This window comes from Odocoileus virginianus, chromosome 3 (genome assembly GCF_023699985.2).
Source record: "Odocoileus virginianus isolate 20LAN1187 ecotype Illinois chromosome 3, Ovbor_1.2, whole genome shotgun sequence".
NCBI classification, from domain to species: domain Eukaryota; kingdom Metazoa; phylum Chordata; class Mammalia; order Artiodactyla; family Cervidae; genus Odocoileus; species Odocoileus virginianus.
In genome coordinates this window covers 12,308,726-12,324,674 of record NC_069676.1, presented here as the reverse complement: position 1 = coordinate 12,324,674, position 15,949 = coordinate 12,308,726, and the positions used below count along the sequence as shown (strand labels likewise).

At 42.8% G+C, this 15,949-nt stretch overlaps 1 protein-coding gene across 1 annotated transcript; it reads right to left on the bottom strand.

Annotated features, from left to right (window-relative positions):
• Window positions 1-4,460: 4,460 nt before the first annotated feature.
• LOC139033946 (LIM/homeobox protein Lhx2-like) lies at window positions 4,461-10,746 on the bottom strand. The gene is made up of 2 exons (XM_070464003.1): window positions 7,570-10,746; window positions 4,461-7,470 (listed from the first exon to the last, which is right to left on the bottom strand). Exons 1-2 carry the CDS (start codon window positions 8,487-8,489, stop codon window positions 7,182-7,184), a joined length of 1,209 nt encoding a protein of 402 aa, XP_070320104.1. The 5' UTR covers window positions 8,490-10,746; the 3' UTR covers window positions 4,461-7,181.
• Window positions 10,747-15,949: the final 5,203 nt, after the last annotated feature.

The window sequence follows — 15,949 nt, the reverse complement described above, 5'->3', positions numbered from 1 at the left end:
GAAAAGTGAAAGTGAAGTTGCTCAGTCATGTCCGACTATTTGCAATCCCATGGACTGTAGCCTACTAGGCTCCTCCATCCATGGAATTTTCTGTTCTGGGTATAAATCCAAAAGAACTGGGAGCAGGGACGCAAATATTTGCACAACAATATTCAGAGCAGCATTATTCACAGTAGCCCACTAACTCCAAACTCAAAAATTTACAAATTCAGGGTTTTTTTTTTTTTTTAGGGTTTTTTTTTTTTTTTAGAGTTTTTATCATTCCTTACATAAGTTCTTTACACAAAAATTTTTTCTTAATTAAAAACAATTTTTTTTTAAAAACCTTGCTGTGCAGCCTGCAGGATCTTAGTTTTCCGACCAGGGAACCTGTGCTCCCTGCAATGGAAGAACAGAGTGTTAACCACGGGCCCGCCAGGGAACTCCTAATTATATTTTTTAAAATTTCTATTTTATATTGGATTATAGTTGATGAATACTGTGTTAGCTTCAGGTGTACAGCGAAGTGATTCAGTTATACATACACAAATTCATTGCTTTAAACATAGCCCAAACAAGGAGATGGAGAGTTTCAGTCATTTAGAGCATAGCTGCTTAGCATACCCCAGAAATAAAGTCTAAAATCTGCCCACCATGAGAAGATAAATCCTGGGGCTATAAAGACCCCAGAGTGCTGTTGCCCTTCAGAGCTTTCTGACCCAGAGACTCCCCATGAGGCTTCTGAACATCACCTAGACACACAAACCACCTCCGCAGCTGCCTTTTCCTCCTGCTCCCCCCTTCAGAGTAGTAACCCTGATGCTATAACTTTGGTATTTCCTGGTACTTTGCTCAGATGCAAACCTGTCAACTATGGGCTCAGTCGTGTTTGACTCTGTGATCCCATGATCACCAGGCTCCTCTGTTCATGGGGATTCTCCAGGCAAGAATACTGGGGTGGCTTGCCATGCCCTCCTCCAGGGGATCTTCCCAACCCAGGGATCAAACCCAGATCTCCCACATTGCAGGTGGATTCTTTACTGTCTGAACCAATCTATCCTTCTCCAGGGGAACTTTCCAATGAATCGAACCAGGGTCTCCTGCATTGCAGGCAGATTCTTTACCAGCTGAGCTACCAGGAAGACCAAGAAACTTGTCAAAGTTCTACCCAAATAAGGTGTCTGTACTGCCACCTCATGGTCATATATTTTTCCTTAATAAGTCCAGAAATCACTTGAATACTCTACTTATGTGTATGGCTTCCCAGCTTCCCCAACATACACATTTAGATCATTGATCCATCTAGAGTTTTATTTTCGTGAGTGATGTGAGGTACATGTGTAATTTTATCTTTTCCCAGATGGCTAACTAGTTAGTTGTCTTTGCACTTTTCATTAAAACTCCATGTTTGTCTCAGTGATCTGAAATACCACCTTTACAAAATAAAATTCCATATATTCTTGGGCCTGAGAAATTCTTCTTTATTCTATTTGATTCCTATTTATGTGACAATACTACAGTTTTATAGTGGCTTTGTGCTATGTTTTAACATCAGTAGGGCATCATCCCTTATTTTTCAGTGCTTTCTTGGGTATCATCAGATGTTCTTCCATATAAACTTTAGCATCAATTTGCCTAATAAAAAAAGGTCGTTGGCACTCATATTAGGATTATGTTATGAAAGTGAAAGTCACTCAGTTGTGTCCAACTCTTTGCGACCCCATGGACTATAGTCCATGGGATTCTCCAGGCCAGAATACTGGAGTGGGTAGCCTTTCCCTTCTCCAGGGGATCTTCCCAACCCAGGGATCAAACCCAGGTCTCCCACACTGCAGGCAGATTCTTTACCAGCTGAGCCACAAGGGCCGGAGAAGGCAAAGGCACCCCACTCCAGTACTCTCGCCTGGAAAATCCCATGGACGGAGGAGCCTGGTGGGCTGCAGTCCATGGGGTCGCTAAGAGTCAGACATGACTGAGCAACTTCACTTTCACTTTTCACTTTCATGCATTGGAGAAGGAAATGACAACCCACTCCAGTGTTCTCGCCTGGAGAATCCCAGGGACGGGGGAGCCTGGTGGGCTGACGTCTATGGGGTCGCACAGAGTCGGACATGACTGAAGCGACTTAGCAGCAGCAGCCACAAGGGTAGCCCAGGGTTATGTTATACTTCTGAATTAATCCTGGGAAATTTATATCTTTATTATGTTAAGCCATTTTATTGAAGAACAAAGTTCTTCCTTTTGTTCAAGTCTATTATGTGTCTTTCAAGAGTGTTTTAAAGTTCTTCATTTGAGGCAAGGGTGGGATGTTCTGAGAGAATAGCATTGAAACAAGTATACTATCAAGGATGAAACAGATCACCAGCCCAGGTTGGATGCATGAGACAAGTGCTCAGGGCTGGTGCACTGGGAAGACCCAGAGGGATGGGATGGGGAGGGAGGGGGGATCAGGAAGGGGAACACATGTAAATCTATGGCTGATTCATGTCAATGTATGGCAAAAACCACTACAATATTGTAAAGTAATTAGCCTCCAACTGATAAAAATAAATGGGAAAAAAATAAAGTATTTTACTTTACAGTAAAAACATAAATAAATAAAGTTCTTCATTTGGGTTTTATCCATATTTTGTTAAGTTTGACCCAAAGTTTCTTTTTTTTTTTTTTTTGCTATTGTAATTGAGTTTTTCTTTACCATTGTACCACCTTACTGTTTATTGGCTTAGTAGATAGACACTTTTGACTTCTAAATGGCAATTCCATATCTTGCTAAGATACTGAATTCTTTAATTGCTTGCTTTTTTCTTTTTTTTGCCATGCAGCATGTGAGACCTTCCTTGGTGGCTCAGCTGGTAAAGAATCTACCTGCAATGCAGGAGACCTGGGTTCGATCTCTGGGTTGGGAAGATACCCTGGAGAAGGGAAAGGCTATCCATTCCAGTAGTCTGGCCTGGAGAATTCCATTGACTGTATAGGCCATGGGGTTGCAAAGAGTAGGACACAACTGAGTGACTTTCAGATGAAACCTGGTTAGCTCCCCAACCAGAGGTCAAACCTGTGCCCCCAGCAGTGGAAGTTCAGAGTCCTAACCACTGGACCACCAGGAACTTCACTGCTTATATTAATTTTATCATTTATACTCTAGACCTTTCCATGTGTAATAACATATCATCTGCAAAAAGAGGTGGTCTTACTTCTCTTGCAATTAATTTTTCTTAAGTAATTGCATTAGCTAATGTCACCAGTACACAGATACACACACAGCTATAGATATAATCAACCAACAAAGTAATTTGCCAATTTTTATTTTCTTGAGTGTTTATATAAATAATGGCTATTGAATTTTGTCAAAGGCTTCTTTGGCATCAATGTAGATAATCATATAATTTATCTTCTTAGATGTCCTATAGGATGTGTTATTTAATGGATTTCCTAATAACTTAACAAACCTTGACTTCCTAGAGTAAATTCCATTTGGTCAAGGCTTATTATTTTCTTAATGTGGCTTTATATTCTACTTGCTAATACTTACTATAGCTCATTTGAATTAATATTAAAAAATGATATGGCTGTAATTTTCCTTTGTTGTATTCTACCAGGTTTTACACTAATGTTATCTTGCTTCACAAAAGGTGATAGGAAAATTTTCTTTATTCTCATTGCTCTTCAACAACTTACAGACTATGAAAAGATCTGAACCTTGAAGATTTTGTGTAATTCCCCTACCAAAACATCTGAGCTCACACTTATGGTCTACTGATGCTTGACAAGGGGGCCAAAAGCCAATTCAATAAGAAAACAAATAGTCTTTTCAACAAATGGTGCTGAGACAACTGGATATCTACATGCAAAAGAATGAAGTTTGATGCCTACCTCATACCATATACAAAAATTAATTCAAAATGGATCAAAGAAGTAAATGTAAGAGCTAAAAATATAGAACTCTTAGAAGAAAACACAGTGGTAAATCTTTAGTGATCTTGGATTTAACAAAGGTTTCTTAAATTTGACACCAAAAGCATAAGCAACCCCCCCAAAAAAAGACAAATTGAACTTCATCAAAATTAAAATTTGTTATACTTTGGAAGATACCATAAGGAAGCGGAAAAAACAACCTACAAAATGGGAGAAAATGTTTGGAAATTATATACCTAATAAGGGACTGGCATCTAGAATATATAAAGAACCCTTAGAATGAAATAATAAAATGATAAGTAACACAAAACATAAGGATCTGAATAGACATTTTTCCAAATAATATATAAAATCACTGACAAGCACATACAAAGATGCTCAATATCCACTAGTCATTGGGAAATTAAAATAAAAACTACAGTGATGGGCCATTCCTCCACTAGGGACAGTGCGGCACCTGCCACTCTCAAGACTTCTCTCCCACGGTAGAATGAACCGATCCTCTGTAACCTTTAGAAAAAAAAAAAAAACACCTATAATGAAATACCACACCATACCAACTAGGATGGTTATCATAACAATTCTTTAAAAAGATAATACAAAGATTGGCAAGGATGAAGAGAAACTGGAATCCCCAAATGCTGCAGGTGACACATAGGTTAAACATAGTGTTACATGACTCAGCAATTCCACTCCTAGACATATACCCAAAAGAAATGAAAATACATTTCCACACAAAATATTGTATACCAATATTTCACAGCATTATTTACAATGGCTAAAGAGTGGAAACAACAACATCAACTAACAAATATTACTCATCATCTAAAACAATAAAATACTGATAAATATTAGAGCATAGAGGTTATGCTATGTGAAAGAAATGTCAGAAAAAGTCATATTTTATTTTAATTTTTTTTATTTTAAAAATATCTATTTGGCTGTGCTGGGTCTTAGTTGCGGCATGTGGGATCTAGTTCCCAGACAAGGGATCAAACCAGCCTCCTGCATTGGGAGTTCAGAGTCTTAGCCACCAGATCACCAGGGAAGTCCCCCGTATGGTATTTTTTTTAAAAAACTTATATGAAATTGTCAGAATAGGCAAATCTGTAGAGATAACCAATAGATCAGTGGCTGCTTAGGGTTGTAGATGGGATGGGGTATTCAGGGTGATGAAATCATTCTAAAATTGATTATAGTAACGGTTTCAGAATTTGTGAAAAACCATTGAATGAATGTACACATTAAATGGGTGAATTCTATGTGAATAGTGTCTCAATAAAGTTGTTTCCAAAATCCCATCCCCCAAGCCCAAAACCAATTCCTCTGAACTTGCTGCTCTTTTGTAGTATAAGCTCCTATACAATTTGTCTTGGTTTTCTAGTTTTTTTTTTTTTTCCAAGCAGCATCTTGTGTGGCTTGCAGGATTTCAGGATTCTCCTCCTATTCAACAACACAAGAGACCAGATGGTCAATACTGAAATCAGATTGATTATATTCTTCGCAACCAAAGATGGAGAAGCTGTATACAGTCAGCAAAAAATAAGACTGGGAGCTGACTGTGGCTCAGATCATGAACTCCTTATTGCCAAAATCAGACTTAAATTGAAGAAAGCAGGGAAAACCACTAGACCATTCAGGTATGACCTCAATCAAATCCCTTACGATTATGTAGTGGAGGTGACAAACAGATTCAAGGGATTAGATCTGCTAAAGTGCCTGAAGAGCTATGGATGAAGTTTTGTGACACTGTACAGAAGGCCGTGATCAAGACCATCCCCAAGAAAAAGAAACGCAAAAAGGCAAAATGGTTGTCTGAGGAGGCCTTACAAAGAGCTATGAAAAGAAGAGAAGCAAAAGGCAAAAGAGAAAAGGAAAGATACACTCACGTGAATGCAGAGTTCCAAAGAAGAGCAAGGAGAGATAAGGCTTCCTCAGTGATCAATGCAAAGAAATAGAAGAAAACAATAGAATGGGAAAGACTACAGATTGCTTCAAGAAAATTAGAGATACCAAGGGAACATGTCATGCAAAGATGGGCACAATAAAGGACAGAAATGGTATGGACCCAACAGAAGCAGGTGATATTAAGAAGAGGTGGCAAGAATACACAGAAGAACAATACAAAAAAGATCTTCATGACACCCAGATAACCACAATGGTGTGACCATTCACCTAGATCCAGACATTCTGGAAAGTGAAGTCAAGTGGGCCTTAGGAAGCATCACTACAAACAATGCTAGTAGAGGTGATGGAATTCCAGTTGAGCCATTTCAAATCCTAAAAGATGATGCTGTGAAAGTGCTGCCCTCAATATGCCAGCAAATTTGGAAAACTCAGCAGTGGTCACAGGACTGGAAAAGGTCAGTTTTCATTCCAATCCCAAAGAGGGCAATGTCAAAGAATGCTCAAACTATAGCACAACTGCACTCATCTCACATTTTAGCAAAGTAATGCCCCAAATTCTCCAAGCAAGGCTTCTATAGTACGTGAACCATGAACTCCAAGATGTTCAAGCTGGATTTAGAAAAGGCAGAGGAACCAGAGATCAAATGGCCAACATCCGTTGAACCATTGAAAAAGCAAGGAAGTTTCAGAAAAACATCTACTTCTGCTTTATTGACTATGCAAAAGTGTTTGCCTGTGTGGATCACAACAAACTATGGAAAATTCTTTTTTTTTTTTAGTTTCAATAAGTGGTTTTATTACCGGTTAGATTTTACAAATTCTGGTATTCGAACAGACTTCCACCTTAAAATTCTAAAACAACAAAGCGACCGTTGGAGGGAGTTTGATTTTTTTCCTTTTTTTTTTTTTTCTGTTTAGGACTATTCAAAGTAACAAACATTTTTTTTTTCTTTTTTTACATTTTTGCTCTGGTCATAAATATACAGAGAAAAAGGGAGAGAAAAAATGAACAAGTCATCCAAAGTATGGAGATAAAACAGTATTCCTAAGGCACGTGGCAGTCTTTGAAAATACAGAAGCTCTAGCCAACTTAAATTATTTGTTGTTTTTCCTCGCTCAGTCCACAAAACTGTACAGTGACACAAATGTTGTGTTGCAGATAGATCTTCCAAGTAATTCCAGTCCAAAGAGCTGTGTCAGCCGGGGGTGGGGGGGCGCAATTATTTTCTTCCTCAGTTTCCAGGCGAGATCCTAAAATGTGGTTAGTTAGTTGCTCAAAGCCTCTATTTTAAAATACACTTGGAATTCAACTAAAGATAATTTCTTTTTTAAAGAAATTGTGGGGCGGGGGCAGAGGTGGGGAGGCGGGGAGAGAGTCATTAGAAAAGGTTGGTAAGAGTCGTTTGTGAGGGGCTGTGAGGCTCGTGGCCATCCAGGTTGCCAGGCACAGAAGTTAAGACGGACGTCACAGTCAGCAGGGTGGGGCTAGTCAAGTCTGTGAGGGTGGTGGGCGTGCTGGAGGGGCTGAGCGAGGCGTTGGACAGCTCCGAGGCCGGCCCTGACGGAGTCCCTGTCTGCAGCGCCGCCTCCGTCGACTTGTCCACGCCCGTGTTTTCCTGCCGTAAGAGGTTGCGCCTGAACTTGGCCCGGGCGTTCTGAAACCAGACCAGCAAAGTGTGGCCTGGGGCAAGTGAAAATCATTTGGGCCTCAATGTTCTCATCTGTACAGTGGAGGAGAAGGGATCATGATGCCTGATAGTGAGGACCTGCAGAACCCGCTTGGTGAGGCCTGTCTTTTGCGCGAGCTGCTTCAAGTCCTTGGCGTCGGGGTTGTGGTTAATGGCAAAGTAAGACTTCATGGTCCGAAGCTGGTGGTGCTTGAGGGAGGTGCGCATGCGCTTCGTCTTCTGGCTGCTCGGGTATGGCTGGTCTCGGTCCAGGTGCTCCGCGTCGTTCTCGTTACAGCTCAGGGCAGCGTTGTAGGCAGCCAGATCCGCCCCAGGCCCAGGGCTCTTGCGCTTCCTCGGCCGCCCCTTCTGCACTGTGCCCACGCCATTGTAGTAGGGAAGACCCAGAGGGTTGGCCCCGGCTGCACCCAGCCCGGCGCTCTTGGCCGCCGCTGCAGCCGCCACGTCGGCGTGGTTGAAGTGCGCGGGGTACTCGCCCTGCAGCAGTGCCTCGAAGTGCAAGCGGCAGTAGACCAGGCTGTCCTTCATGCCGAAGTGGTCACCCGTGGTCAGCATCTTGTTACATGTGGTGCAAGTGAAGCAGTTGAGGTGATAAACCAAGTCCCGAGCTCGCATCACCATCTCCGAGGCCGAGATGCCCAGGTGGCAGCGGGCGCAGCGCTGCACAGAGAACCGCCTGTAGTAGTCTTCCTTGCAGTAGATGCTTCCATCCTTGCTGAAACAGGTGAGCTCCGACTCCAGGTTGAGCTTGCACTCGCAGCACTTGAGGCAGCGCATGTGCCACTGCTTGTCCACCGCCAGCAGGTAGTAGCGGTCGGAGATCTTGCCCCCGCAGCCGGCGCACAGCGCAGCGCGGTCACTGCTGATGGACGGCATGGTCGTCTCCGTGTCGCCGCGGTCGATGGCGGAGCTGATGGCGGGAGCCTCGCTCTTGGCCCTGCGGACCATCTCGTCGATGACCCCGTGCACCTCGGGGCCCGACAGGCTGTGGAACAGCATCGCGGCGGGACCGGCAGGGCCGGGGGCGCGGCTCCTCCGCGGGAGGGCTTGCCCCCCGCCTCAGCTGCCTGGCGCTCCCCGCGCTAACGGTCCCGGTGCATCGCCACCGCGGCCCCGGCCCCGCCCGAGCCCGGCTGTGCCCCCAGGCCGGGCTCTGGGCCCCGGGCGCCCGCGGGCCAGGACGCCTCCCGCCGAGGAGCGGGGGCAAATACATCGCGGGGCGCCTGGGCGACGGCGCCAAAGCCAGGGTCACAAGGGCACGGGGCGGGTCAGGGGGGGAGGTGGGGTGCGGGAGGGGGCAAGAGACCGGGGCAGAGGTCGGCGCCCGCCGCGGGCGCTTTCACGCCGCGGGCATCGCCCGCCCGGCTTCGGCGCCCCGGGCGCAAAGCAGGAGCGCAAACTCTGCCCGAGGCGGCGACGGCTGCGGTCGGGGCTCGCTGGGGAGCGACTAGGTGCCCGCGGCGGCCCAGCTGCCTGGACCTCTCCCCTCCCCGGGGTGTGCCCCCAGCCCAAGGCGACCCGCTTAGGCGCTGGGTCGGCTACGGGAGTAAGGGTTTCTCCGGAGCCAGCGAGCCGAGCGGAGACACCGGGAGAATTGAAGAGGAGGAGGAGCGGAAAATTCTTAAAGAGATGGGAATACCAGGCCACCTAACCTGCCTCCTGAGAAATCTGCATGCAGGTCAGGAAGCAACAGTTAGAACTGGACATGGAAAAACAGACTGGTTCCAAATTGGGGAAGAAGTATGTCAAGGCTGTATATTGTCACTCTGCTTATTTAACTTATATGCACAGTACATCGGAGAAGGCGATGGCACCCCACTCCAGTACTCTTGCCTGGAAAACCCCATGGACGGAGGAGCCTGGTGGGCTGCAGTCCATGGGGTGGTGAAGAGTTGGAAACGACTGAGTGACTTCACTTTCACTTTTCACGTTCACGCACTGGAGAAGGAAATGGCAACCCACTCTGGTGTTCTTGCCTGGAGAATCCCAGGGATGGCGGAGCCTGGTGGGCTGCCATCTATGGGGTCACACAGAGTCGGACACGACTGAAGCAACTTGGCAGCGGCAGCACAGTACATCACGACTACATCAGTAGTCACGTACAGATGTGAGAGTTGGACCATAAAGAAGGCTGAATGCCAAAGAATTAATAGTTTCGAATTGTGGTGCTGCAGAAGACTCTTGGGAGTCCCTTGGACTGCAAGGAGATCAAACCAGTCAATCCTTAAGAAAATTAATATTGAATATTCATTGGAAAGACTGATACTAAAGCTGAATCTCCAATACTTTGGCAACCTGATGCAAAGAGTTGACTCGCTAGAAAAAGAACCTGATCCTGGGAAAGATTGAAGGCAAAAGGAGAAGAGGGTGGCAGAGAATGAGATGGTCAGATAGCATCACCAACTCAATGGGCATGAATTTGAGCAAACCCTGGGAGACAGTGGAGGACAGTCAGATAGCATCCCCAACTCAATGGGCATGAATTTGAGCAAACCCTGGGAGACAGTGGAGGAGAGAGGAGCCTGGCACGCTGCGGTCCATGGGGTCACAGAGTTGGACATGGCTTAGTGACTAAACAGTACAGTACAGGGAACACAGTCATGTAGACTGAATGCATGATTGCCCCACTGTGGACATTACAGTATTGATGGTGGGAACGGGTGTGACTGTTCACCAGCTTTGCCTGGGTCATGAAGGATTCATGTTGGTCTTTTCTAACCCATTCTATTCTGGACCTGGCTGTCTCCATCAGCCTCCAGTGGGGCCATCCGTTGAGTTTATCCCATTGGCTTTATCCCTTAGGCTTTGGGGATCCTACAGTCAATGCAGCTCTGGTCCTTTCTTTACTCTTCACCTAGAGCTGCCACTCTCACAGGCAGCTGTCTTCCTCCTGACTGCTCAGTCACTTGTCACATAAAGAATGGCTTGTGATTCCTGGGGGATTGGGACATTCCTGTTTTTGAGAGGCTGAGGCAGCTGAACTTGTGAGCCTACTAACTTCCCTATTCAGGAAACCTGCATGTGGGTATTTTAAAATTCCATCTTCTGTTAGATGTTTTATTCAGGTGTTTTTTTGTTTTATTTTTCCTTTCTGTGAAATGCTGTCTGAGTGAGTTGCTTTATTCATTTTTTAACTCAATACATCTCTCAGTTCAGGGTCTGGTTTTAGTAGCAATTTTAAAATCTAGCCCTTTAAAAATCTGATTTTTTATTGTTTAGTTGGTTTAAAGTGTCTGTTCTAAATACATGCCTCAGACCGGGCTCTGTGGCGCAATGGATAGCGCATTGGACTTCTAAATACATGCCTCAGATATATAAATTAGTGAAACCTCAAGCACGTAAGAGCCTTCTATATTGGATGGGTATTTTGTTGACTTGGTGCTCTATGAGAGGCACTGTCAGCCAAGCCTATTTAGAATTTCTTTTTCCCTGGAAATGGTACTTTACTAGATGCCTATAAATAGTACATAAAATCTCCTTCCACAATTTTTTACTATGATAAAATATACATCACATATTATTTACTCTCAACCATTTAAACTGTGTAGTTCAGGACTTTCCTGGTGGATCAGTGGTTAAGAATCTGTTTGTCAATGCAGGGGACATGGGTTCAATCTCTGGTCCAGGAAAATTCCACATGCCTCAGGACAACTTAAGCCTGTACATCACAGCTACTGAAGCCTGACTGCCCTAGAGCCTGTGCTCCACAACAAGAGAAGCCACTGCAATGAGAGAAGCCCATGAACAGCAACTAGAGAATAGTCCCTCTCCCCACAACTAGAGAAACCCTGCATGTAGCAACTGAAGACCCAGCATAGCTAAATATAAAAACAAATCTTAAAAAAAAAATGAAGTGTGTAGTTCAGTAGCATTAAGTATATTCTTATTGTTATGAACCATCACACCACCTACCTCCGGAAATTTTTTACCATCTCAAATTGATATTTGGTACTTAAACACTAACTCTCCAATGCCCTTTTCCCTAGTCTTGACATCTATTCTACTTTCTGTCTCTGCCTATGAAATAGACTCCTCCAGTTAACTTATGTAAGCTGAATAATACAGCTTATAGCTTTTATTTATTTATTTTTGTATCTGGCTTATTTCACATAGCTGAATGTTTTCAGGGTTCATCTACTATATCTTGGCAGGTGTGTTTTTCATAGGCATATTGAGAAAAAGCAGAAGATTGGAACTTTTGATATACACAAAAAGTCTCTAGTTTGGATATCAAGATGCAGCAACTGTTGCACCAGAGCACTTTTTGTCTCTACAGGGACAAATTTTACATCCCCTGGAGGACTGTGTGTCACATCAAGCAATAAGATCCAGTTGTTATTATATCAAGGTCCTTTCAACAGCCTTGTGAAGGATCCCAGTTGTCTGTTAGTCAGGAATCACTGGGTGTGAATTCTCTAGTGGTCCGTTGGTTAGGACTCTGCATCTTCACTGATAAGGGCCCAGGTTCATCTGTTAGGGAACTAAGATCCTAAAAAAAAAAAAAAAAAGAAAGATCACTGGTGCCCTTACTCTTCGCTGAGCAAGGCTCTATGTCATTGGTAACCAGATGAAACATACTACTGCCCACAATATGCAAAAACTCTCCAAAAGAAAACAGAAGCAGACCCTACTGTCAGTCTGTGTAAACTTCAAAGCATTTCTACAGATGGAGTTAATTATATACAAAATTCTGTTTCTTCAAAATATAAAAAGTTGACATGTGCATTAAGAGCCAGTTAGTAATATATTTGTAAAATATATAAAGCAATGCTTGACAGAAATACAAGGAGAAAAAGCCCACAGTTTCACTGGGAGACTTGATCACCTCTCTCCCATAATGTTTCTTCAAACAGGAGAGAAAAATTAGGTAGGATACAATGTGAAAATGATGAGCAAACTGCCTAATATATGTATGCAGTATACTGTGTCAAGTAACCGTTAGAAAGTGTTTGTCTGCAGGTAACGGTGTGGGAATGGACTAAAATGTGCAAGGGTCTTTTGTGGAAGATTAATATGTTCTAGATCTTGTGTAGGCTGGTGATTATATAAGTATACTAAATTTTCAAAAGTCATTTGCAGAATATTTAAATGTGTATTTCACTGAACACTAATAGTATCTCAATGCAAAAAAAAAAAAAAAAAAAAAAAAAGAAGTAAATATCCTGTGCAGTCACCATGAAACTAAACTCTTCTGTGGACCTGTTGAGCACAAAATTTCCTAATTTGAGGACTGTGGTATTAAGTACAATCTCTAGTAGGCAGTAGATAGTGGTTTTATCTATGGTGGTTATAATGGTTTTTATCTATGACCCTATGAAACTTCAGGGTAACAAAGAAATATTAGAAAAGAGAAAACACATGGTGCCTCCCACAGCATGCAAAATCTTTCCATAAGAAAGCAGAGCCTAATGTCAGATAACATAGACTATTCCATGATTTCAGGTTTCAGGCTTCTCATCCTGAGGAGGGTGAATTTGTTTCATGCATAATGACCAGTGGAACTTTCCAAGATACCATTTTGGGGATTACTGGTTAGGCTGAAAGGGTAAGACTAGAGATCTCTTCAAGAAAATTGGAAATATCAAAGGAACATTTCGCCCAAAGATGGGGCACAATAAAGGACAGAAATGGTAAAGACCTAATAGAAGCAGAAGAGATCAAGAAGAGATGGAAAGAACACACAAAAGAAGTGTACAAAAAAGGTCTTAATGACCTGGATAACCACCATGGTGTAGTCTCTCACTCAGAGCTAGACATTCTGGAATGTGAAGTCAAATGGGCCTTAGGAAGCACTGCTGCCAATAAAGTTAGTGGAGATGATGGAATTCCAGCAGAATTATTTAAAATCCTAAAAGATGATGGTATTAAAGTGCTGCACTCAATATGTTAGCAAATTTGGAAATCCAAACAGTGGTCACAGGACTGGAAAAGATCAACCCTCATCCAAATTCCCAAGAAGGGCAGTACTGAAGAATGTTCAAACCACTGGACAATTGCACTCATCTCCCATGGTAGTAAGGTTATGCTGAAAATCCTCCAAGCTAGGCTTCCGGATTATGTGAGCCGAGAACTTCCAGATGTTCAAGCTGGGTTTAGAAAAGGCAGATGACCCAGAGATCAAATTGCCAACATTCGGTGGATTGTAGAGGAAGCAAGGGAATTCCAGAAAATATCTACCTTTGTTTCATTGACTATGTTAAGGCCTTTGACTGTATGGGTCAAAACAAACTGTGGAAAAGTCTTAAAAAGAGATGGGAATCTTACCTGTCTCCTAAGAAATCTATATGTAGATCAAGAAGCAGCAGCTAGAACCCATATGGAACAACTGACTGATTCAGGATGGAGGAGTACGACAAGGCTGTTTATTGTCACTCTGTTTATTTAACTTATACACAGAGAACATCATGGGAAATGACGAGCTGGATGAGTTACAAGCTGGAATCAAGACTGATGACAGAAATGTCAATAACCTCAGATATGTGGATGACACCACTCTAATGGCAGAATGTGAAGAGGAACTAAGAGCCTCTTGACGAGGGTGAAGGAGGAGTGAAAAGGCTAGCTTAAAACTCAATATTAAAAAAAAAAAAGGTCATGGCATCCGGTCCCATAACTTCATGGCAAATAAAAGGGGAAACAGAAGAGGCTTCCCAGGTTGTACAAGTGGTAAAAAACCTGCCTGCCAATGCAGGAGACATAAGAGACACAAGTTTAATCCCTGGGAAGATTGGGACGATTCCCTGGAGAAGGGAATGGCAACCAACTCCAGGATTCTTGCCTGGAGAATCCCATGGACAGAGGAGCCTGGTGGGCTACAGTCACAGAGTCGGACATGACTGAAGCAATTTAGCAGCATGCAGAAGGGGAAAAGGTGGAAATGGTGACAAATTTCCTCTTCTTGACTACAAAATCACTGGAGATGGTGACTGCAGACGTGAAATTAGAAGACAACTGCTTCTTGGCAGGAAAGCTGTGACAAACCTATACAGTGTGTTAAAAACCAAAGACATCACTTTGCTAACAAAGGTCTGCATAGTCAAGGCTGTGGTCTTTCCAGTAGTCGTGTACGGATGTGAGAGCCAGACAGTAAAGAAAGCAGAGCACTGAAGAATTGATGCTTTCGAACTATGGTGCTGGAGAAGACTCTTGAGAGTTCCTTGAAAAGCAAGGAGATTAAACCAGTCTATCTTAAAGGAAATCAACCCTGAATACGTCCTCAAAGGACTGATGCTGAAGTGCCAATACTTTGGCCACCTGATGTGAACAGCTGACTCACTGGACAAGACCCTGATGCTGGGAAAGACTGAAGGCAGGAGGAGAAGGGGATGACAAAGAATGAGATGGTTGGATGGCATCACCGATTCAATGGACATGAACCTGGGTGAACTCCAGGAGATGGTGAGGGAAGCCTGGTGTGCTGCAGTCCGTGGGGTCTCAAAGAACTGAACATGACTTGGCAACTGAACAACAATAAATTAGGCTGGTGTTATAATTTTGGTTTATTAAAGATTGCAGTCTATTTTAAACCAAAAAAAGTTGACCTTACACCATGTAAAAATGAAATACACCAAATACATGAACATGAAGGAAATCTAAAGAACAGATTAATAGAAGTAAGAACAGAAGAAAAACTCAGTATTTTGAAATGCATGAATTATATAGTACAAAAATTTCAATAAAGCTGTTTTCTCAAAGCAAAAAATTGTGACAGTACCTACATCACTGAGTAGTTATGTTTTAAAACTTTAATGTATGAAGCACCTAGAACAGTAACATTCAAAAACATTAGCTACCATTATATTTTTACTGGTATTAAAACCTAAACTATTGTCATCAAAAGGAAATGTAATGAGACTTCCCTGGTCTACAGTAGTTAAGAATCCGCCTTGCAATGCAGGGGACATGGGTTTGATGCCTGGAGCAAGCACGCCCACCAGCAGCAATTGCTGAAGCTTGCTCCCTCATTCTGGAGCCCCGAGCTGCAGCCACTGAGCCCCTGTGCCACAGCTAGAGAATCTGCGCACCTCAGTGAAAGATCCTGCATGATGAAATGAAGATCCTGTGTGCCTCAACAAAGACCTGAGGCAGCCAAAATAATTTTACAAAGGAAATGTAGTGTTGATGTTAGTAAATATATTACTGGCACTATACAGGACTTGATTCAGGTATATACATAAGAATTTGTTGTTAATAAAGCAGCAATTGCAAATCAGTCAGTCAAGGAGTTTTTCAGTAAGTCGTACTATAATTTTTTTCATATTTCTGGAGGAAAGTAAATTTGATCTATGCCAGTCCACATAGCAAAATACACTCCACGAAAACTATATATTCAAATGTTAAAAGCAGTACATTTCAGAAGAAATTTAGAAAATTTATATATAATCAAGAATTTGAGACTTTTTAAAGCAAAGTAGCAAATCCAGAAATTATTTTTAAAAACAGAATCCTTAGTTATATAA